General features: G+C 40.8%; 3 protein-coding genes across 5 annotated transcripts in view; 1 reads left to right on the top strand and 2 right to left on the bottom strand.

The window, feature by feature from the left end:
- Positions 1-1,542: 1,542 nt before the first annotated feature.
- sub1b (SUB1 regulator of transcription b) lies at positions 1,543-7,028 on the bottom strand. 2 transcript variants are annotated; one of them, XM_039621025.1, is made up of 5 exons: positions 6,885-7,028; positions 5,431-5,503; positions 2,811-2,930; positions 2,419-2,527; positions 1,543-2,272 (listed from the first exon to the last, which is right to left on the bottom strand). In XM_039621025.1, exons 2-5 carry the CDS (start codon positions 5,497-5,499, stop codon positions 2,193-2,195), a joined length of 378 nt encoding a protein of 125 aa, XP_039476959.1. In that variant the 5' UTR covers positions 5,500-5,503; positions 6,885-7,028; the 3' UTR covers positions 1,543-2,192. The 2 variants fall into 2 exon arrangements, with proteins under 2 accessions (XP_039476959.1, XP_039476960.1); XM_039621026.1 differs by having other exon boundaries at positions 5,431-5,500; positions 6,885-6,994.
- A 730-nt stretch (positions 7,029-7,758) lies between these two features.
- LOC116331645 (ubiquinol-cytochrome-c reductase complex assembly factor 3) lies at positions 7,759-9,533 on the bottom strand. The gene is made up of 2 exons (XM_031754397.2): positions 9,263-9,533; positions 7,759-8,083 (listed from the first exon to the last, which is right to left on the bottom strand). Exons 1-2 carry the CDS (start codon positions 9,377-9,379, stop codon positions 7,955-7,957), a joined length of 246 nt encoding a protein of 81 aa, XP_031610257.1. The 5' UTR covers positions 9,380-9,533; the 3' UTR covers positions 7,759-7,954.
- A 10,799-nt stretch (positions 9,534-20,332) lies between these two features.
- Positions 20,333-24,444, top strand: part of zfr (zinc finger RNA binding protein) — a 58,336-nt gene continuing 54,224 nt past the window's right edge. For both annotated transcript variants that reach the window (XR_005615219.1, XM_031754392.2), the window contains exons 1-2: positions 20,333-20,491; positions 20,640-20,721. Coding sequence is in view for 1 of the 2 variants with exons in the window: in XM_031754392.2 (XP_031610252.1) it covers positions 20,455-20,491; positions 20,640-20,721 (119 nt within the window). In the remaining variant the exon portion in view is untranslated. The remainder of the gene's footprint in view (positions 20,492-20,639; positions 20,722-24,444) is intronic.

Below are 24,444 nucleotides of genomic sequence, written 5' to 3'. Positions count from 1 at the left end.
TCATTCAGTAAACATGTTTGTGGTTTTTACAGTAAGAAAATATAACTTTTTCCTACTCTAAGGAAAGCTCCTTAAACCAAGTTGACCTGGATTACTGAGAACCTTCACAGACATATTTGTCCTACTCCGTTTTTATGTTTTTTGTGTGATTTCAGATCAATTGTGTTAATACAGAATGTCAATGAAAAACATTATTGTAAGTTCAGACATGTGAGATCACTACAATACAAAGTAGAACAAAATCATCTGACCTGGACCCCACAGGGTCACGCCAATAAATCATGAAAAATGAAGTTTACATTTTTGGTGAAAATGTGTTCATAGTGCATGTAACACTTTAATTATTGCTAATAAAAAAAAAGAGTGTGAAAGTTATACTTGTGTTTGTAAGTTAACCATCCTGTGTAGCTTCCTTGATTTTATACTTACTGGGCTACATACAGAACTACAGGCTAGAACATAAAATCAAAGTTCACATATTTTATGTGACTGAAATGTTGAATTATGTGGACTAAAGTAAATAAAGTTGTAGACTACATTTATATGAAACGTGTATACTTCTATAACCATATATAATACATATTACAGAATGTAACAGGTGCATATGTGTGAAAATAAATGGTTTTTAATTTGCCACCCTAAGAAAATGTCTCTAGATCTCCCCGGTGGGCTGCTCTGTTATGTCCTCTGTCAAGATAATGACTGCTTCAGTGATGTGGAGATCCAGGCTGTGGGGCGGACCAATCAGTGACGCTGCTCTTCCTTAGTTTAGTTTTACTGTGTTGGCATGTGTTTGACATCACTGCCGAAAAACGAAGCCTTTGCCAATCAAGCATCATTGCATTGGCAGTTACTCTGATGATACTTCTAGATTCATTATTTCATTAATGATGACATCTCCTCCAAGAGCAGACTGAAATACAGATTCTGTATTTCAGGCTGTGGACACTGTTGAACCTCTCCCCTCTTCTGTACAAACCAACAAAATGTAAAACCTGGATTCATAACTCCAGACAACCCGTTGCCACTTTCCAGTCCGTACCTCACCCATCGGTTTCCCTTCCTTAGCAGCTTCTTGACAGCCAGCCTTAGACCCTTGATGAGGCTTCAGTTTAATGTCAGGAGCTTTCTGTGTCTGAAGGTTCTCAGTCATCCAGGTCATCGCAGTCTAAGAAGCTTGGAAAGACAAGTGTCTGGACTTTCTTTGAAGAGTTTCACCTCTCGTCTGAGAAGCTTCTTCAGTTTCCTGCTGGACACCTTCCCTTTCTCTTAAAGACATGACTTTCAAATACTGATTTATCTGCTGACAGTTTTTAGACCTGCCACTTTGTCTTTTATAATATGGCAAGTTTTCCGATCATCGCCTTGTTGGTGCAAAAATACTATTTCATACCAGTCAAACCAGTATGGCATTTTTCATTGATTCAGCTAAAGAAATGCTACAGATGTGTTTTTGTGAAAGCCTGCTAGTAACCTAAAGATACCATTTCAAACTGGGTCTGTGTTGAGTGGTTATGTGTAGACACAACAGTGGTCGATCTCTTGAGTTCGGTGGTTTTTATAGGTCGGTGTTACGCTGCTTAACATGGACAGATACAAGGACTGAAGTGAAAATGCAGTAAGTGTCCAAAGAAAAACATGGCACCCTCAGAAAGCCTGCAGAACTCAAGACCACTTTAAACAATTACAACAAAGTGTGAAACAGGATTGAGACTTGGCTCAAGACTTTTGCACAGCACTGTGAAACACGACAAACCAGGCTGGGTTTCAGAGATGAGACCTACCAACTAACAGCTGCATATGAAAAAGAAAAGCACATGAAGACTTCGACCCACGTGATCAATTCTGAACACGATCTTACACATTGACTGAAACATTAAGCTAGTCTTTGTTTTTATTCTATAATACAAAAACATGACTATTGGTGTACCCTACCCATAACCACATACTCTCTCCCACACCTTTACTACCATAGCTGAGAAAAAGGTTTCACAGACAAACCCAGAATATGCAGACAACTACATATATATATATATATATATATATATATATATATATATATATATATATATATATATATATGAACTACAAATTAAACAAACCCATTAGAAAATAATCCCAGGCTTTTTTCTTCTTTTTACAAAAGCCAACATATTTAGTTAGTTCAACAGATTCAACACTGGAAGGAATGCTTATATTCTCTTAATGGCATCATCAATTTCAGAGATTTGGTCCTTCAGTTGGTTCCACTGTTCGGGATTCAAGGAGATACCTAAAGAAAATAAAAACAGATTTTAAAGCAAAAAACAGTAAAATCATCAATAAGCCAGTCGTAGCGTACTTCTTCAGATAAACATGTCCTTAAGCTTTACACTGACCCTAATCATGAAAACACAGCTGCTTCACTCTGGTAACTACCTTTTTTCCCTGGTTTCATCTCTCCATCTTGGTTCATCCAGTACTCTCTGATGTCGATGAGGACTTTACCCTTGAAGTCTCTGACGCTGACATACCTCATCTTTCCAATCTGCAAGAAGTAAACTGACTGTCATGTTTCCATCTTCCTGGGTTTGTTTATCCAAAATATCCTAAAATTATTTTTACTATTCAATGTTAATTTTACAAAGGCTTAAAAATCTATACATAAGATGCTCATATTTGGGGCTTACATCCAAAAGAAGTCAATAATGAAGGGGGAATAAAAATAATAAAGACAACAATAACAATAATAACAATAACAATAATAACAACAACAACAAAATATATTTTTTCAACCTCAAAAATCCAAAGCTAGTACACGTGGCACCCACCTGGAACATGTTGTCGTCACCATTACTGCCACCCCTGGACGAGCCCCCGGGCTTGGAGCTCTCTCCACTCTTTGCTTTCTTGGCTGGTTTCTCCGGGGCACTTGGCTTCTTTCTCTTTGCCTTCAAAACAAATACTCTGAGCAACTTATCACAACTTATCAGCTCTGTTACTCAAAGGCACATTTGATTTATGGTCCAGAAAATGACAGTAAAACCAGTCAGCCAATGTCATGATTTCACTGGGAAGGTTTCAAAGGAGGTGATGCCGCACAGACGAGTGTCAGCACACATCAACAGGTCCACCCAGGGCTGTGTTTGTGTTGGCTTATAGCACTGGTGCTACAAAGGTTATTAGTTTTATGGCACAGACCAAAACGTTGTAGCACGAGCATGAAATGTGGTGGTGGGGTTTTTAACCTGTTAAACCCCAAGAGTCAATTCTGGGGTCCTGCTCGAAAATAAAATGCCCAAAATGAATCGAGTATTTCTGTACAATTACAAACTCTGTGTAAGCTATCTTGGTATTAATATAAAGTAAACAGTTGTGAGAGTTCATCAGACATGAACATTACAGCAGGTGCTACAGTGTCAAAGTCACTGAGGATGGAACAGGAAAATAAGATTTTTTTTATTTGCCTAAAAATGCCTAACAATGACAACACACTGCAGGAAATCATGAATCAACATATGGACATCATCTGTGACCTGTTTCACTTCTGCAGCAAAGTTACAGAGGTTTTAGGTTTTTAACCCTTTAAGACCTACCATAGAACCAAGTCCGCCAGAGCTTATATTATATTTTTACATGCTGTAGTGCCAATTTTGGGAGCATTTCAAGTTGATATACATCAATACAATCATTATAGCCCACATTTTAATAATATGTATGCATTAAGTGCATAGTAATAACATAAATTGCAAAAAAGTGCAATAAACTACAAAAAAAATTGAAAATCGTTTTTGTTTTTTTAACATATATTTCTAGTTAGAGAAATTTAAGAGGCTTATCCCTCAAAACTGTAAATACAAAAAAGTTGCACAAAATAGTTTCCCACCACAGGAAATTTATTTTGAGTGTCTTCATAGTTTTACTTTTGAAATACACCAATTTTTATATACTGCAGGAAAAACGAAAATAAATATTATAATGCACATTTGCAAAAAAGCAGCATATGCATCAAAATGAACTATTTCTAGCAGTGCAATTTGAGTTCTAAGCATCCCAGAAACGACACAGAAAGTCATAAAGTCAAAGATAACTTTTAAAAACACCAGTATAGGCTCATGAGGCCCTGATAGTAAAAAAAACAAAACAAAAAAAAAAAAAAAACTACATTTCCGCGAAAATGACGTCACTTCCGGTTTCCGCCAGGTAATGGCGGACATGCGAAAGTTCGCGCTAATGATAGGAAGTGTTTTACGAATAGCTGATCGGATCGGCAAAGCGTGTTTCGGGAATATTATGTTTTTGTTGCTGCAAGCGCTTTTTATGCAGTTTTTGCAAAGCTATATGTGGAAGGAAACCGTGACCTAGGACAAGCTGATGGCATAAGATGTAAGTACAACTCCTCCGGTTTCATATGCAAAAAAGATTATTGCTCTAGCTTACGTGGTTGCAGAGCTACCGGGATTTAAAAATAGTTACGCAAAACGGAGCGTGCCCGCTCCGACCGGTTTTAAAGGGTTAAGGGATGACCACACGTTCTGCAATTTGGCACATCTTAGCAGACTCTGTAAGAGTTGGAATTTCTTAGGTATTGAACACACAAATGATTTAACTTTATTTACATGCCTAAAACGGTTTGTTCTTTAATTGTTTTTGAAGAGTTTACTTCACGCATACATAACGAGCCCTGTTTTTGCACAGTGAAATCCGTCTCTGCCACCTTAAATTCTCTGGAGCAGTAACACTGGCTTCCATTTGTTTACATGCTCTTTTATTTGTTTGTTGTTTTAGCCATGTGGTGGATGCAGAAATGGTTTGTATGAGATTTTAGCAGAGATTCCAGCGTTTCTGTGGAAACCACACATGTACGTTTACATAACACACCTGGCGTTGTGGTCCATGAAACCAGGTATTCCCTCTTTGGCTTGGTATCAGGGGCGTTCAAGAAGTTTACATTATCTCTCCTAAATATCTTGCTTTCTATGACATAAAGATTGTCTGATTCACTCTGTTTTGCTGCTTCTGCGCAGTACTGACTTGCTCCAATCCGCCTGCACATACATCCTGCCAGCGGACTGGCGGCAAACACAAAGGAACTGCGGGAGTTGCCGTAGAATTTAAGGCTAATTACAAACTACCATGTCTTAGCAGAAAAACAAAGCGGCTTGCAAAGGTGTTGCACGAGTGCTATGTATGTAAAATACTTTATTGCACAGGCAGCTGGTTTTCATCGCAGGTGCGACAGCCCTGGGTTTACCCATTCCTAGCTGAGGTTATCACTTTAGCATCAACGTTTTTACCTTTTTGTCATAAAGGTCGAGAAGTTTACCAAGCTAATCTTTTGTATTCATTTAACCACATGTGCTTTGTGCCTTTGAAGACAGTAACAGTCAAATCATTTTCTAATTTCAAGACATAAGACACAAAAATCATAACTTTTTTTAAAGTACAAACCTTTGTCTCCACTTCACTGTCGGAGTCACTTCCAGATGTGGAAGACAGCACTTCCTTTGATTTTGGCATTCTTCTGAAACAGGGATTTAAAATATCCAGTATTAATATTTAACTTAAACACCCTGTGCCAACATGGAACTTGTTTTTAAAGTGATCTTAAACTTTAACAATAACTGAAACCAGATACACAGTGAGCACACTGCAAACATTAAAACAAACTCTGCCTCGCCTTTACAGCCAGTGTGGAAATGAAGGATTCATGTGACCCAGAATCAATGAAAACGTGCCAGGCTTCATTATACCTGGTCACGCACCACAGTAGTTTAACCATAAGAGGAGGCTCTTTGGCACACCACAATGTTCTTTGGGAAACAAAGTCTAACATCCTGTGGGAGAGGAAAACCAATCTAAAAATCCAATCTTCCATTTAAATTGTTCTTTGAAACAAACAAACAAAAAACAGTTTTACGTATTTTAAATAACAGTTTTCTACAACAAAAACTTCCCTGCAGTTACAATAAGGTGTTGTTTATACTGTGGGTGTGGGAGCTGCAGATGCCACAGATGAAGTGTCATTCCTAATACACTTCATGCGTAAAGTGCAGTGTAGCATGTGTGCAGTCACAAAAAAACAAATCATCCAGATGTCAGCTGAGAATGTTGTTTTCACCCTTTGATGACAACATACACAACACAACGTGGAGAGCAGAAGGCTCCTTTAAGCTGCCAGTGCCTGCTCCTTACTGTAGGGCTGAAGTTTACAAGGCTAACACGAGGCAGCCATCTCCCAGTTTGAACAAAACCCTCTGTTGGTGTGTGTTCTCAAAAAGCATGAAGCCAAACACTGACAGAGATGTGCTAGTGTTACAGGGACACACGCATGTGGACTGCTGTTGTCCAAATTTCAGCCCGAGGCTAGTTTAAATGCTTTCTGTGGCCCTTGAATGTGAATGCAACAGAAGCGTGCACTGAGAACAGTAGCCAGGATATATTTTAAAGACATTAATAAGAACTAGATGATGGTGCTCTGTCGCTGTGACGATTATCTGGGTCCAGTTTGTATACGGGGGCTTCATTTGGCCTTCGCACGTAACTTGCAGAGTAACATGAAAGGTTACAGCGGCGCCTGTAGTGCCACAAACGGCATCTACGCACATTTCTACGTTTGCCTTCAGACACTCCGGAGAATCTAGATCAGAATCCAGCCTGCTTATGAGACTGGACCGCGGCCGAGCAGCCGTCTGCACCGGGCTCCTCGGACACGCTAGCTAAGAAGCTAAACGTTATCTGAAGCGCGTGGCCGCAGTTAGCCGAGCAGGCTCGCGCGCTGTGTCGCAGGCTTCAGCTGCGTCGTGCAGCAGCGTCTATATCACAGCAAACGGCTCCTCTGTTCAAACAACACTGTCGGCTAACACGCGTTTTCAACATTTTCTATTCAAACGGGTCATGCTTACATTATCTGACGGAGCGCCTGGATCTCTTGACAGGAAGCGGAAAGCTAACCGATTTTTCCAACGCGACGCGAGAATGTTTTCGAGGGCGCGCATCTTCCTCTTCTTCACTCGGGGTCCTCACTGCAAACTCCTGTAGGGTGAGCGCACAGCGCCGCCTGCTGTACAAAAGCCGCCCGTCGTGCATTTTAACCCACGGAAAGCACAAAAGTAGCACCTACACGGGGACTTATTCAGTGTGCACATGCGAACCATTTCCAATTTCAGCTAGAAACAGGTCTTGGTAAAGAAACTGGACTTTAAACATGATCTTAAAACAAACTGTTCGTCAGTATTTGGCTGACACAGACAACAGTTTGTTTTAAGATATATTGCTCCACTGATGATTCATTTCTTTTATTTGGCTGTTAGTTTAAATTGAACAAAGATTGTTTGGACCAGCACTCTTTCTGCCCCTCCTAAAGGTGACCATGAGTTGAATTTTTAAAAAGGATACAAAGTTTCAAATTAAACTTGTCATTAAAAAACAAAAACAACAACACAAGTTTTATAAATAATCTGGAGAATTTAGGGGGTGAGTCTTGAGGCCACACTGTCCCGTGTCACCCTCTGCAGTAAGGTTCACCGCTGTCTTTCATTAATGCAGCTCTGTGGCACAGAGGAATCACATACTGCAGGTTTCTTTCTGTGGGTGTGTATCTGAGCTGTCATGGGCAACCATCCACATTCAGCTAACCCGTGGAAGGGAAGACGTGCAAACCCCACACAGAAAGGCCCAGGGCTGGACTGATCGCTGTGAGGTGGCAGTGCTAACCACACATGTCAACGTGTACCTGCTTATCACAGCAATCGTAAAGCTTTGAATAAGACTGATGAATTGGACGTTGTTTGGAGAGTTTAATAAACAATTTTAACATTTACCTCAATTGTTTTCATGTGCAATGACAACAGAATATCACACAACGGCTCCTCTGTACCACAACAGAATGTCTGTCTTTACCCTGCACAGGTTGCAGCCTGCATGTATGCAGGGTAAAGGCTTTGCAAGCAGGTCTCAGAACCACACAGTCCGTCTACTTTGAAGGTCCCAGTCCTCTCGCAAGATTCTCGCTGGTTTCAGCAGCATCCTTTAGAGCTTGCATCACCAGAGCGTTCCTCTGCCTCGTCTCTTCCATTCTCAACGGGTTTGACTCGGGCAGATTCTGATGGACAGGAGGAAACACGCGTCATCAATTATTCCATCATTTAAATACATTCATGTCTCAAGTAAATTAGATTTGCATAACAAACCTCACCTTGTATACAGAGTAACATTAAAGGATTTGATATTCCAAGAGTCCTTGTATTGATGCTTTGATTATTATTCCTTATATGATCATTTTTCTCTCACGGATACATTTAAAAACTGCTAAGAAAGTAGCCAGAAATGCACAGGAGCACAGTTATGCCTGATTCTACATCATAACCAGAAACCCCTTTAAAGCATACAGTGTAACCTGACGTGCACCTCCTGAAATGTAACTGCACCTTGCGAGTATTGTGATTGGCTAGTTCAGTATACTGTCCTGTGCATTTCTGGCTACTTTTTTGCTGCTGATTTTGAATTTATCAGTGAGAGACTAACAATCTTCACCTCAGTATAAAGAATTATAATCATAGTGCAAATCTAAGATCTCACAAATGCATTTAAATTCCTGGAGGGAGACTGCTAAAATAAATGTGAGGGAATGTACACAGGTGGAAAAACCTGTGGGATAAATATATCTTCCTCTGGGGGAAAAAAGCACAACAAAGAGCAAGGAAACAGCAGGGGAAAGGTCCAGCGTTTTTTCCCCAGGCATATAAAACTGAGGTAAAGTGAACTGTCAGTATGAGGAAATTCAGAGAAATGATCCTGGATCCTTGATAGCTGACACAACATTTCCCGTGGATTCATCTTCTGGGACACCTACACTACATCTGCGCTGAGTTTCATCTCAGTGCGTGTACCAATGACTGCAGGTGTGTAATCAGCAGGAGAAGAGGAAACACGACCGTGAAACTCCGTGTAGAAGCGCAAGAACATGTAAGCGGCTGATACGGGGCGGCGGTGGTTCACAGATGACGGCGGTCACATACAGTTCGCTTACCTACACAACAAGGAACTTAAAGATCTGGTCCAGCTACGTCAGTATTACAATCTTCCAGAAATACACGTGACTGCAATCGTTCACTTTAATGATGCTGATGGTAAATATTGCAAATGTTTTTATTTTAATCAGACACATCATTGTTATTTATGACGTACAGTTTCACTGTCTTTAATAAAGTTTGGAAAGACTACATGTTAACATCTACATCTGTGAAAAAGCGACCTAAGCGCAATAAAACTTGTGAATCACCTTTATCATCTCTCTCCGCCTCTCCTCTCCCGGAGATATCACAGACCACATCCCATAGCCGACCCCCAGAGCCCCGACCATGATCGCAGAGGTCAGCATGGTCCGCATGCCACTCATGCTGGAGAGCTGAAGGGCGCCTGTCACCGTATCTGTCAGATCGCTATCAGATTGTCCGCTGAAGCTCACCAAACCTTTTACATTCGGCTTGGTGTGTTGGATAACGTCGAGGAGCAGCAGTGCAGGATGGGAAAGCTTCTTCTTCTTCTTTCGTTTATAACGGCAGCCTGCATCCAGCATTGTTGCACTACTGCCATCTCCCGGTTTTTACTGCGACATCGTCGCCTAAATCCTCTTGATGAGTCCGGTATTTCTGAAAAACGAAACATCTTTCCTTTCCCTTCATCATGACTTAACTGATCAGCCACACTTTCAAACATGCACCACCCATTTCTGCCCTCAGCATTCTGCTTTGTCTCACATGCTTGCTGCAGCTGGTAACACATGTTCAGTCGTTTCCACAGCATCACCACTTACATAAACCAGTTAGATGTTTCTCCATCCCAAAGGGTCCCATTCAGAAAACAACGACCTGTTCCTGTTCTCTTTATAATGATCTCCTCCCTCCTACTCATTCCTCTGTTTCTACTTCAACTGTACTTTGTTCTCTCTATAAATGTCTCCCTTTTACTTCATTATCTCACGCCATTCTCCATAAAGATTTACACATCTGCATATCAATATCTACTTTTTTAATAGCTTCCTTAGCCAACCTATCTGTTATTTCATTACTCAAAATACCAACATGAGCACGAGTCCACATTATTACTAATTATTCTGTTTTGTTCACACAATCTATGACAAGCAAAAACAACTTCATACAGAATCTTCTGGCGATTACATGTACTTTATTTTTCAGTGCTAACCAATGGTGACAATGAATCACTTCATACTATTCATTTTGAAATTCTACTATTATCCACCCATTCTGAAGCCAGTAATATGGCACATAACAGAAAATAACGTTGGGCTTACTACACTTCTTTGAGGAGTTCCATTTTCTACTTTACATGGCTCTGAAACATGTGATCCTATTTTAACTTAGTTCTGTCACATAAAAAATCCTTTAGCCAACTAAACATATTTCATCATATTCCTGCTTGATGTAATTTAATCATTTAACCCTCTCTATATCAAACACCTTTTCTACATCACATTCACAGCAACTCCCATCTATTTATTCATCTCAGTTTTCCAAATATCATCCTCGAGACATAAAAGAGGATCCATTGCTCCTCTCCCTCCACGAAAACAACTCATATAAGGTGCCATTGTATTTCTTGACTCTAAATATTGTATTAACCCCTCATTCATCATCCTTTCCATCAATTTACACATATTGGCAGTCAAAGCAATGGGTCTATAATTCCCAGGTATCCCTATGGTCTTTCCCAGGTTTCTTTCTGGAGCCAACAAACTAGATACAAATGTTAAATCTAATACCAATTCCTTACCAGAACTAGTATCAGTTCTTGTTTTTTTCCCATCATTCAAACATAGAAGATTTTTATCATCCAGAAATTTCTCTAACGCTTCACCATTATAGTCTGTTTTCTCACTCCCTCATAACAAATGATATGCAGTCAAATCTCCACACCATATAATATTGCCTTTCATTTCCTCCAGCTCACTTAACTCGAGCTTTTTACAAGGATTGTTCAATGAATAACCATAATTACCTTCCCTCCTATCCAAACCTCAGTTCCTACATACTCCACATCCCCTTCAGTCAATCTCTATGGAATACCTTCCTTAATCAATTCAACCATGTTTCCTGTATATAAATTATGGCAGCATTTTCTGTCTGATCGTATATAAACTGTTTAAAATCTTGACCGTTTAACAAAAGACTCCTTGGTTCTACTGTAGGATTAACATGGTTATAAAAATTAACCACCCCATTATCCTACACCTGACTACTTAGTTCACCTCTTATATCCTCCCACCTGATATTCTTCATATCCAAACTATGACATGCTGCCTTCATAATAATCTGAATCCTCTCCGTCTTGGACTTCACATCCGATGGTGACATTTATTACTCCTGCAATAAATGTCACCATCTTCTTCTTCTTTTCCTCTATTTTTCTTCCAACTGTGTCCATAACCTTTTTGAATACTTGTTTCTCTCCTATCATGGCTTTTCCGATCTGTCTCTCTTGCTTGCACACCTCTGCACAGGTCACTTTCTGCAGTACCCTCGTTTAATGTATGCTGCCTCAGCACTTCACATCCCCAAAAAGCAACCCTGTGTTCTCCTGCACAACTACAACATTTTGGTTTTACTCCCACTCCACACTCTCCATAGTCATGCTCTCAAGCTCTCTTTGTGATTTATCTTGCTGACCTTACTTTCTTGTGCTGCAGTTCCTGGACTCACCTTGTGTCAGACCTCTGGCCTTACGCTCGTCTCTCGGACTCAGGAAACCAAACCACCATTGTGGAAATCGCTCTGTGTCTCACCTGCCTGCCCTCCTGCCACCACACTCCTTTAGGAACCTCTGGATCTCAGGTCAGCCTTTCCACACCACTCAGTTACATGATATACTCACCAACTTCAGAGCTCCACTACTTCTCTTACTCCGTTGTTCTCAGTGTGAGTGTTAACCACCCTGTTCCAGTCTGCATTTCCCCTCTCTAAACCTACGTCCCCCTAGCCACGTTACCCAGGCCACGTCAGGTTCTACGTTTCATTGTTTTTTTGTTCTTGCCACATTTGCTCCCCTCACCACACTCCCTGCCGGTGGCTGATGCCCTCAGACGTTGGTGTGTTGGTGGTTCTTGGTGTCTGGGGCTGGGCGCTCACGTATGTACCGGCTCACTCCTGGTGGCCACTTGGCGGGGACTGGCGCCTGTGGCCCAGCTGGGCCCCTTCCGGGGGGTGGGGCGCCCTCAGGCCTCTGGGCCTGGGGCTGCTGGGTGACCCCTCGTCTGGGGCTCTCCTCAGCTCTTCCCAGGAGGGTGGCACGGTTGTCCCTTTGGTGGTCCTCCTTGGGTTTTCGTACTCTGGGGCCTCTGGATGTCTGGGGCTTAGATCTCCTCCATACCTGCTTCATGCCCTGGGGGACGGGGCTATGGCTCCCCACAGTCCCTAGCAGATCGTTGCATGGAGAAACCTTTTGAATACAAGCGTGCTGATCCACACAGGTGTACGCACAAGTGTTCACAGACACAACCTACACCTTTCTTGGCTGCTACCTGAAAGCACATTGTGCGCTGTCGATCTTGCGTGCTGCACAATAACATTTAATATTTAGTATCTACTGTTATCTACTGTTAGCTAGTTTATTGTGATGGTGTTGTATTTATTATGTTGCTCTTTCTTGTTTGTTTTCTCTTCTGTTTTTTCTTCTCTCGACAGGTGAGCCAGGTGTTTTTTTTTCTCTTTTGTTTGTTTGTTTTTCTTTTTTTCTTCCCCCTTTCTCACTATCTCTTCTCCCCTCTGTTTTTCTTTCTCTCCTATCCCCCAGTCATGTCTGTCCCGTTTGTAACAACTGAAAATAAAATAAATTAAATACATAATTATAATAAAGGTCAATAAAATGGACCAATATGGCAAGGCCATGATCCACTTGGTAAAGTAAATCCGCTAGGCATCTTTTTTGGCCTTCAGACAACAATTCTGATGGCTAAAGATCCAAACGGGACAGGCAAAAAAAAAAAAAAAAAAAAAAAAGTACGACTATAAATGCCAGTCCAGACTTTCATCAACTGAAAACATCTGCCACTCAGTGAAATGTAAAATGTAAAAAAGCGAGAGTGGGGACTGCTGAGCAGCTACAGTCTTATATGAGACAAGAATGGGAGTATGGAGGACCACAAGAGCCACGCGCATCGAAATAAAAAATTCTGTGCTTAATTTTAATAAACTGCATTTCAAAATCCTTTTTTGAATTCCACTTTAATAAAAACATTTTCGAATTGCACTTTAATAAACTGCATTTCAAAAAACATTTTCGAATTCCACTTTAATAAACTGCATTTCAAAAACCTTTTTCGAATTCCACTTTAATAAAAACATTTTCGAATTGCACTTTAATAAACTGCATTTCAAAAAACATTTTCGAATTCCACTTTAATAAACTGCATTTCAAAAACCTTTTTCGAATTCCACTTTAATAAAACATTTTCGAATTCCACTTTAATAAACTGCATTTCAAAAAACATTTTCGAATTCCACTTTAATAAAAACATTTTCGAATTGCACTTTAATAAACTGCATTTCAAAAAACATTTTCGAATTCCACTTTAATAAAACATTTTTCGAATTCCACTTTAATAAACTGCATTTCAAAAACCTTTTTCGAATTCCACTTTAATAAACTGCATTTCAAAAAACATTTTCGAATTGCACTTTAATAAACTGCATTTCAAAATCCATTCCCCTTTCCTGTTCGCTCAGGGATTAACATATGGATTAGCAGTTGGATTAGCAGTTGGATTAACAACTTCATTTTTAAAAATCCTGCTGCTATTCAAATTAGCCACACCGTGGGATCAGTGTTGCCAACTTAGCGACTTTGTCGCTATATTTAGCGAGTTGTCAGACTCCCTAGCGACTTTTTTTCTAAAGAAAGTCGCTAAAAATAGACGTGAAAGCGCGTATCGCTTTTACTCTCAACAAGCAGCGGGTGCTGTAACGCAGGCAGTTCTTCTTTTACTCTTATGCTGTTTTGTGGATCACAAGGTTTAAAACTACTTATACACACACACACACACACACACACACACACACACACAAAGTAACTCCACCAGAGTGCCTATTTCGGGTCATTTTTGCCGGTCCAAGCCCAGATAAAGGAGCAGGGTTGGTATTGTGACATTAAAAAAATCAATAATTGATAAAAGAAATTTAATTTGTAGTTCTAAATAAACTCTAAATGCATTTAGGACGTTTTTTACTCACTTTATGTCTCTTCCACGATGTTATTTCTCTCTCCAACAACATAGGTTACAATTATATTAGCATGACCAATTATGCAAATTAGGTGATGACGTCATTTAGCGACTTCTAGCGACTTTTAGGACAACCAATAGCGATTTTCCTTACTGAGGAGTTGGCAACACTGCGTGGGATGTAAGGAGCTCTCTGATTGCTTGGTCAGACACAGGCTGTCTGCCAGCCTGGATTTTTCTAGCTCATAGCTTCGCCCTGCTAAGAAGCGTGTGTGCTTGTACAAAGGCCGTTCAGCCTCGCGATTTACACTCGGCTCGACACGGATATGTGAAGAATGAAGGGAGCCTGCAGCGAAACGGAGAGCCCAACCTCTGACTGAGTGCCCGTTTACTCAGTCTGACCACCTGTTGAAGGTAACGTGCTAACATGGCTAACGCTAGCATCACCCCACGTAGCCCCGTTATTTTAAGGTCATTTTAGCTTATGAAAATTTTACGTCGCAGCTGTACGAGCTAGCTACGTGTTTTGTAAGCTGCTGTGCTCTTCACAAATAAAGCTGGAAGCAGCTCAGACTGTTAGAACCAGCACTGAGGCCTGTTACATTTATACAGTGTTAGAGCAATGGCTGCAACCTACAGCCTTTAAACTAGCGATTAAAATGCTGACAGTAAACTCGTCAGTCCAGATGTTACCACATTACTTTGTGATACTTAGAGTTAAAACAACTGAGACAGGCTGATTAAAATAACAGCTGTCAGTTCTCTCATTCCTTATATCAAGACTGGAGATCACACTACTGATTTCAGTTCATTTAATATGTGAGTGCACAGATTCATTCTCAACTGGACATAAATGATGATCAAAGGTTGTATATATGATGAATTCATCAAATCCCAGCCTCTAACACAGTGCGCTGAATCTTAGCTTTGGATGTCCAGTATATTCTAATCAGTGCAATTTAAGCATTCACTGAACCTACAGTATCTACACCTGTGTGGCAAATGTGTGGTAAAGATACAGATAATGAAGTTTAATTATTAATACAATATACATCATGAAAAACAAAAGCTGAAATTGATTCAGTTCAGTACTTTTCTCTGTATGTTCTGTGATTATAAATGCCTTAAATTCTGTGATATATACTGTAAATGATTTTCACAGAGGTCTTAAAGTACTTAAATCACTGCTGATAGTCTGGTTGTTTATATTTTCATGTTTTTGTGTCTGTAGGGCTGTTTGATGACGATTTGGACTCCTCTGGGAGATGAGGACACACCCACATCTGTTCCATACTGCAGCCATGGATGGTGTTACAGCTCTGAGTCAGCTTTGGGCCATCAGACGCACACACTGGAAAACCAGCACCTGTACTTCATGCAGGAGAGATGACCTCAGTGATGTAGGTTCATAAGCGAGTTCAAACATTTCTGGCCTCTTATCACTTAGATTTCTTAATCTTAAAAGTGAATGCATTTAAAGCAGGAACTGCACACCTAGCCATCAGAAGTTTGGCAGCATGAGTACTGTAAAGTTTTGTAGGGCCCTTGTTAAAAATTCCACAAGCACCACACCACATTTGTCATATACTGTTCCATTTTGTACAGTACATTGTTGAAATTATAAACTATATATTCTAGTTATCCACTTGTCAGTAATTTTTGAGTAAATGGATGTCACTGATAAATCAGTGGTGATTCACCTGCAAATGTTTTTAACAAACTTTTTTTGTAGAATTCATCAGCAGCTGTGAAGAGATGTATTTGAATATCTTCTGGTTCCACTTTTCTTAACCTGGAAGCTGAGGATGGCTGATTCCTGACAAGGACACACACCTCAGCGCTTATCATGGGTGTTACATCCTCTGTGCCGCAATTCCAGAGAAAACGAGAGAGCAACGACCACTCATTAAGACCAGACAGAAATCTGTCACTTTCTGGCAGCTGTGGAAACTTCCAATAAGAAAGTTTGCATTCTTAGAACAATGCTGGGTCATGTGTGATGTGTCATTATATGAGGATATTACATTTTGACTTAATTCTGCTCAATTAAGTGTTTTGTTCGTTGATCCAATATGGCAGCTTTTTATTGTGCTCCAAGTTAAACCTCATTGTCCTCATGAGCACAGCATCTAACAACTCTCCTTAAAAAAGTCGATTGACTTTAACTGGACACAATGGTTTCCAGTGGGAGATACATTCATCACTCATCCGTGACACTGGAAAAGTCACCTGAGTGAGTGATAAAACAATTTTCCATGGAAAATCCAGAGCAACTAAACTTTGTTGTTTCTTTGGGCTCAATTTCAGCTCTAGCAGCATCTCTCAGAAGAAAACAGTTTTGCAAATAATCAGATAAAAAGATTGAACTAGGTGGTATTCTCTGGAGTTTAAGACCAAAACTGAACTCAAACAGTGAATTGACATTAGACTGGAATTCATAAGATGAATAGAAATACTGCTGAAGCTGAATGATTCATTCATGTATATATATGACTTTTTTTTTCCCCCAATTCACCAGGTCTGTAAAGTTCAGTATGACTGTGGCACATGATACAAAAGAATAAATACAGAAGAATAAAAACTTTGTGAATAACTTTACTCTTCTTAAAAATAACTCATAAAACAAGTAAAAGTACAAATGTGTACAAGTTAGAGACTTCCTCAGTAAGTTTACACTCTTTTGGAGTGATTTTAATTGTGTGTTAAAGAGAAAGAGATTAGGAGGTAAAGTAGAGGATGCAGAGTCAATCATCACTGAGGTCATCTCTCCTGCATGAAGTACAGGCGCTGGTTTTCCAGTGTGTGCGTCTGATGTCCCAAAGCTGACTCAGAGCTGTAACACCATCAATGGCTGCAGTATGGAACAGATGTGGGTGTGTCCTCATCTCCCAGAGGAGTCCAAATCGTCATCAAACAGCCCTACAGACACAAAAACATGAAAATATAAACAACCAGACTATCAGCAGTGATTTAAGTACTTTAAGACCTCTGTGAAAATCATTTACAGTATATATCACAGAATTTAAGGCCTCTATAGTCACAGAACATACAGAGAAAAGTACTAAACTGAATCAATTTCAGCTTTCGTTTCTCATGATGTATATTGTATTAATAATTAAACTTCATTATCTGTATCTTTACCACACATTTGCCACACAGGTGTAGATACTGTAGGTTCAGTGAATGCTTAAATTGCACTGATTAGAATATACTGGACATCCAAAGCTAAGATTCAGCGAACTGTGTTAGAGGCTGGGATTTGATGAATTCATCATATACAACCTTTGATCATCATTTATGTCCAGTTGAGAATGAATCTGTGCACTCACATTTTAAATGAACTGAAATCAGTAGTGTGATCTCCAGCCTTGATATAAGGAATGAGAGAACTGACAGCTGTTATTTTAATCAGCCTGTCTCAGTTGTTTTAACTCTAAGTATCACAAAGTAATGTGGTAACATCTGGACTGACGAGTTTACTGTCAGCATTTTAATCGCTAGTTTAAAGGCTGTAGGTTGCAGCCATTGCTCTAACACTGTATAAATGTAACAGGCCTCAGTGCTGGTTCTAACAGTCTGAGCTGCTTCCAGCTTTATTTGTGAAGAGCACAGCAGCTTACAAAACACGTAGCTAGCTCGTACAGCTGCGACGTAAAATTTTCATAAGCTAAAATGACCTTAAAATAACGGGGCTATGTGGGGTGATGCTAGCGTTAGCCATGTTAGCACGTTACCTTCAACAGGTGGTCAGACTGCGTAAACGGGCACTCAGTCAGAGGTTGGGCTCTCCGTTTCGCTGCAGGGTCCCTTCATTCTTCACATATCCGTGTCGAGCCGAGTGTAAATCGCGAGGCTGAACGGCCTTGTGCAAAGCACACACGCCCGTAGCAGGGGCGGCTATGAGCTAGAAAAATCCAGGCTGGCAGACAGCCTGTGTCTGACCAAGCAATCAGAGAGCTCCTTACATCCCACGGTGTGGCTAATTTGAATAGCAGCAGGATTTTTAAAATGAAGTTGTTAATCCAACTGCTAATCCACATGTTAATCCCTGAGCGAACAGGAAAGGGAAATGGATTTTGAAATGCAATTTATTGACTATGTGCACGAGAAAATGCTAACTTCCTGGTTTGAGGCCGGATGTGGGGTTGTACATTTCCGGTAGCTTTACTTTGCGGTAAATCGCTACTGCGAAGATATACTCCAAAATCATGTCCAAAACTCGAAAACGGAAAGATTGCGTTAAGTTCCAAAGAGCAGAAGTTGGGAACACTCACCACTGTTGTGTCACAAAAAAATCTAATGATAGATTTTGACGTTTAACCACTTAAGCCCCACGCCCCTGATACCGGGGGCAAAAAGGAGGAGATCACGTTTAATCGGTTATAACGCGGGTTGAGAAATATAAGTCAAGACATGTGTGGTATCCACAGAAACCTCAGAATCTCAGCTAAAATGTCATATAAACCATTTCTACAACCCCACCAAACACACCGAAAATAAGCCGCGATTAAACGAGCAGTTACGTAAATGCGCAGAAGTCCGCTAAACAAATAAAACCGAACCAGAAATTCTTCAGACTTCATGTAAGTAACCGGTTAAAGATAGGCTGGTTAGCTCCCAGAGCTATCACTGACTCCACACACCAAGTTTCACCACGATCAGACCAAAATTCACTGAATTAGCCGCAAAAGAAGACCACAAAAACACACAGCGGCGCAAATGCGCTAAGACAGAAATTGGCTTACCGTCCCGATTTCCTCCATTATTTTCGCCGGTAGCCGGTAACCACGTGATTGACGTTTAAAGAGTTTAGATCGATCGGTTGTTTGCATCACTCAACACAAGCAGAACTGCATCACTGCAGCATAAGACACATCGTCCACATTCAGAAGCACATCTCTGTATAGTGACTGGTCTTATTCTTTAAACAGGCAAATGTTCAGCATTCAAACTACAGGTGAACAACAGTCACAGATGTTTCCCGTTATGTCCACACCTACACAGCATGTTAACAAACCGTGAAAAAAGCCACACAAAAAATGAACGATTGCTCGTGAGGGTTTCTATACATTAGTATGTATGAAGGGTATATTGTGACTTACCTTCAAAATTACAGTGGTCCCTCGCTATAACGCAGTTCACCTTTCACCTCGCTGTTTTGCGGATTTTTTAGTGCAAGTTTTCATGCTTATTTTTACGTCACATTGTGTGCAGCTGATCGCTGCAGACGATCTCCTCCGTGACGTCTCTCCTGTACAGTACAGAATCGCTGCATCGATTGCTAGCAGTGTGACTCTGAAGTGCAGTACTGGGTGTCCACGATGTCCACGCATCAAAAAATAAAATTGGCTACTTGATTTCACCTATCGCTGGTTATTTTTAGAACATAACACCCGCAATAAACAGGGACAGCTGAGAAATATAACATTTGAATCCCTTTTCTCTTTTGCTCTGAGGCGTGGGGGAAAAATATCGACAAGTCGATGAACATCATTTACGGATATATTTCGTAAATGCCCAAGACATCTATAGAAATGTAAATCGCTGCTTGATTCATTCATTTGCTTAACTTGTTTTGGACCGTAAACAAGGCGCGAATAGGACACCGGAAACAAAGCTCCACACAGGAGTTTTTGCACCGGAAGTAGCATATGCTAACGTGCACATAGTCAATTAAAGTGCAATTCGAAAAAGGTTTTTGAAATGCAGTTTATTAAAGTGGAATTCGAAAATGTTTTTTGAAATGCAGTTTATTAAAGTGCAATTCGAAAATGTTTTTATTAAAGTGGAATTCGAAAAAGGTTTTTGAAATGCAGTTTATTAAAGTGCAATTCGAAAATGTTTTTATTAAAGTGGAATTCGAAAAAGGATTTTGAAATGCACTTTATTAAAATTAAGCACAGAATTTTTTATTTCGATGCGCGTGGCTCTTGTGGTCCTCCATATGGGAGCGCGTCCCTCCACGTCGTCCAGCTGCTGTCCTCAGTATGCACACATGGACTGTTGTTAAAAGACGATGGGACGCTGCACAGCGGGACTCGCGGCCCTGTCCCAACGTTATTCACACAAGTTACCGTAAACTGAATATGCGTGTGCGTGTTTCTGCTCACTGTAGGACCGCACCCTCCGCTAACGTTTTACCATTCTGCGCATGCGTCGCGACGCCATTTCCGGGTGCGACATGTAATATATATAGGTTGGTGTAGCGCTCCAGAGAGTGGGTAGAATATACAAAACCAATGATTCCCATATGTCCAGTAGTATCCTTCACCTATGGTAAGTATCGACGAAATGTGAATTTATATTAAAGGCAACTTTAAAAATGTTGATGTGTCTGCAGGCGTAAGAAAGGCAATAAAACCGTGAATAAATAGTTGTTGGACCGCTGCTAACGGTTAGCTTATCCTGTGTGTGTCCTCCGCAGTGCCTGGCCGGCTTGGTGAAGATGCCAAAATGGCTACCGGCAATTACTTTGGATTTACCCACGGCGCTGCCGCTCAGTACAGGTACGGGGATGCGGGATACCTGGCTGTTTGGGTTCCTGTGTGCTGCATAATGTTTCTGCGGTCGAACGATGGCTTGTTTTTATATGCTGCACGTACTTATTAAGGATTGTTGGTGCCCACTGATCCCGTTGTTCGCACTGGGGGAGGGGGCTATTGTTCCCGGTGCTGCGGTTGGACCTCCTCCGGAGTTCCGACGGAAAACTACGGAAATAAACGGGAAGCACTGCCGATCTATTCCAGACCAAGGCCGGCCTCACGAACACATGGGAGATTCCGTGGGGGGGTCGGGCATCCAAACACGGGACAGTCCCCTTATGTGTGACATTATTAGACTTTATTATAAGGATGAACTGAAATAGTTATTTGGTAGGAAAATGTAACCCGGTGCCTGTAGTGTCACTGCACGGCTGAACATCCAGCCCACTGTGTGCGTGTTCTGAACACACTACAGATCCGAGTCCACGATGCTCACAGGCCACAAATTACGATAAACCCAAAACATACATCTCATGGGAGAGTGCAGGATTATTGTAACATTTATTACTATGATGATGTTGTTGCTGAGCAGCACCTGCTCTCACAGGTAAGTGTGTGTGCTGGGATGGCGGTCGGTGTCAGAGCAAAGGGAACAGGGCTTGGTCCAAATTCAGCTGCAGTCAAAAAACCTCTTTTAAAAAGAGAACGCTTTATGGCCTAAATGTGGAGTTTCAGTGCTTACCCCGAGCATAATGGTATGGATTCAATCACTAACTCAGGCCTCTGAAGCACGAGCAAGCCACCTGCTAGTTTTGTATGAATTGGCTGATTTTAATCTACCATTATGTTAACAAAAGGGGGGGGGTGCATACCAACAGCCTCGGCCCTGTTCTAGTGAAGTGTTCATATACTTTTCTTTTACTTTTTTCTTATTCTTCAAACATAAACCGAAGGAGCTCCGCTTGCTCGCCGAATGTCGCCGTGAAGTTTCAGGACTTTGGAAAAGTTGGAAAGTTTGCAAACTGGCTTTTCCTGTTCTAACTGCTAAAATGTCCCACATGCCTGTTAAATGGTTTCTTTGATTGTACCTTGTATTTTCTACCTTTGACATTTTAATTTTGAACACTTACGGTGAAATGGTGGTGGTGCAGCTGCTGTGGTGGAAGCCATGGTCAGCAACATGACATCAGCTGTTTGTCTGATTCATTTTTTTATTTCTGAACAAAAAAGGCGGGAGCTTTGGATCCAGCCTAACCCATTACAACATTCTCACTACTTTGCATTGTTTAATATGGAGTAAACAGATAGTCAGGTCCTGAAATGAACTATATCACTGATGTTTTACATTGTCCTCAGATTGGATTGTGTTGCTCTCCTTGAGTATGACAAAGATTGTGTTGGTGTCACCATATAAACACCTAAAATCACACTAACACAAAGTTAATGGAAGCTGGAGAACCCACACAGAGCACACAGGTGCAGGCAGAACAAACTCCAAATGATGATGCATGCCAACGCAGACCCAGCTGACGGTGAAACAGCAGCGCTAACCACTGTGCTTAAAAATGGCTTTGTTCAAATCAAACTGCTTGGGGAGCGCTGGACTCTGAATCCTGTTAGTATCCTGTTTTGTGTGATGAATCCACATTAGCAATGTTTTCATGTGACTTGGCAAAGGATTCTTGGAAACTTATACAGTAACCCTATTTGTTGGCCCCGTCTCCATTTCCTTTCACTCTCAGCATCTTATTGATCTGTAACGGCGCCTTTAGTCCTTGTGATGGCTTTCTCTCTCGGCACGCCCTAACCCTAACCCTAAAGAACGTTGTTTGAAGCTTTGTACGATCCCAAAAGACGCAGGAATAAGTAGTAGGATTTAAGAGTGTAATAACGGACTGAAACAGAAGATGGCAGCACTGCATGTACAAGGATGCCAGCTGCTGTTAAACCCTGAAGAAGAAGCAGCAGAAGAAGCAGTGTCCGGTATCGTAGCTGTGTCCAAATTTAGGGGCCGCATCCTTCGGAGGCCGCATTTGTAGACCAATTACGTTACAGCAACGCGACGAAGACTGTCCAAATTCGAAGACTCCAACAAATGTGCCCTTCATTTCCCCAGATTTGAAGGATGGGTCGGGTGTATCCTTCGTGACCCAACCCATCCCAGAATTCATAGGTTTCCCGCCCTCCTTGTAACTGTTTCTTTTTATTCTGTCTTATGCTGTTGCTCTGACCAACTGTGAAGCACTTTGGTCAACTTTGTTGTATCATCATGTGCTATAGAAATAAATTTTGATTTGATAGGGCGGCCCAGCCAATTGCAGTTTCAACAATGGCGGCATCTACTTAGTTTTAATATTACTCTTATTACTCTTTCTGGGTCACAAAATAAACTTTTAACATATTTTCAGGCGAAAATGTAGCTGTGTAAACTTTAAATATCTGCTCGGTTTATGAAGACATCACACATTTGCAAAAGTGCGCCAACGTTTTCGGAGACGTCTGTTACCCACCAGCTCGATAGCTAGCCGGGGCGATAACCGTGAACTCCCCGCACATCGTTTTCAAACCCCCCGCGGTATTCACTACTCAGGTTAAACATGATATTTAAGTCATTTGGATAACCTAAAAACGTTGTTGTTTGGCTTTTTTCAGTATTATTTGTTCCTCAGTAAATCGGTTTGGCTGAGATTAAAGTTATAGTTTTTACACAGCTGAATAAAAGTCAAGCAGACAACTGATTATCAGAAGTGTGAGATGCTCGAGAATATACTTCGGTGTCCTGTTATATTTTAGATGGCAAGGAGCAGACGGCCGAGTTTATTAAACTCCACCGAGACAATCTGCAAATTTCAGTAAAAGTTTAATAAACTATCACTGGCTCTTTATTTTTAGTTAGCACATACCATAAACACTTCAAGTTATATAAGAGTAGTAAGCTGTATGTTTTACGTCCAATGGATGCATGATCTGATTAGTCGACTAATCGCAAAAATAATTGGTGACTAGTCGACTATCAAAATAATCGTTTGTAGCAGCCCTACTTTGTATTATTGCAGGGTCTTTACCTTACAGCAGGGGTGGCCAACTCCAGGCCTGCAGGTTTTACATCTCACCCTGGGTCAACAGACCTCAATCAAATGATTAGTTCATTACCAGGCCTCTGGAGACCTTCAAGACATGTTGAGGAGGTCACTTAGCCATTTAAATCAGCTGTGTTGGATCAAGGACACCCCTGCTTTACAGCAAAAAGCACCTTGAGACAACTGTTGTTGTGATTTGGCGTTATATAAATTGAATTTATCTGGAGGAGAGCTGCTTTATTTCAAATTAGTCCACAAAGTAAACCTGATATCTGTGTTACAGCTGACCTGTACATAAGAACACGTCAGATTCTGGCCTATCAGAGTTCTGCAGTTGCACCATAACTGTCATGCACATTTAAATAAATCAACCAAGAGTCTTTATATGCCAAATAATGCATGGTATTTATTAATAGTAGTCTATACTGCACGATTCAGATGATAATTTAAGGGACCTCTGATTCCCATTAGTTGTAGGATTTTTTTTTTTTTTTTTTTTTTTTTTTTTTTTTTTTTAAAAAAGCAGATAAATGTAAATGTAATCAGGTTGGCATCATCTCAGCAGGGTAAAAAGAATCTCCATACATGCTTTGGTAGTTAGTATAGCTGTAAAGTCTTGATGCATGCTCAGTAATCCAGGTAGGGAAATCCCCAGAAGTCGTTCACC

The sequence above is a fragment of the Oreochromis aureus genome, linkage group 12, assembly GCF_013358895.1.
Source record: "Oreochromis aureus strain Israel breed Guangdong linkage group 12, ZZ_aureus, whole genome shotgun sequence".
Lineage (NCBI taxonomy): Eukaryota > Metazoa > Chordata > Actinopteri > Cichliformes > Cichlidae > Oreochromis > Oreochromis aureus.
The sequence above is the reverse complement of the archived record's forward strand: the minus strand, read 5'-3'. Positions and strand labels throughout refer to the sequence as shown.

Excerpts from the sequence above, each read along its gene's own strand:
- sub1b (XM_039621025.1), bottom strand. The coding sequence starts at position 5,499 with ATGCCAAAATCAAAGGAAGTGCTGTCTTCCACATCTGGAAGTGACTCC. Across the intron at positions 2,931-5,430 it reads ACAGTGAAGTGGAGACAAAG|GCAAAGAGAAAGAAGCCAAG; the intron begins GTTTGTACTTTA and ends TTTGTTTTGAAG. Across the intron at positions 2,528-2,810 it reads GTGACGACAACATGTTCCAG|ATTGGAAAGATGAGGTATGT; the intron begins GTGGGTGCCACG and ends TACTTCTTGCAG.
- LOC116331645 (XM_031754397.2), bottom strand. The coding sequence starts at position 9,379 with ATGAGTGGCATGCGGACCATGCTGACCTCTGCGATCATGGTCGGGGCT. Across the intron at positions 8,084-9,262 it reads GGCGGAGAGAGATGATAAAG|AATCTGCCCGAGTCAAACCC; the intron begins GTGATTCACAAG and ends CCTGTCCATCAG.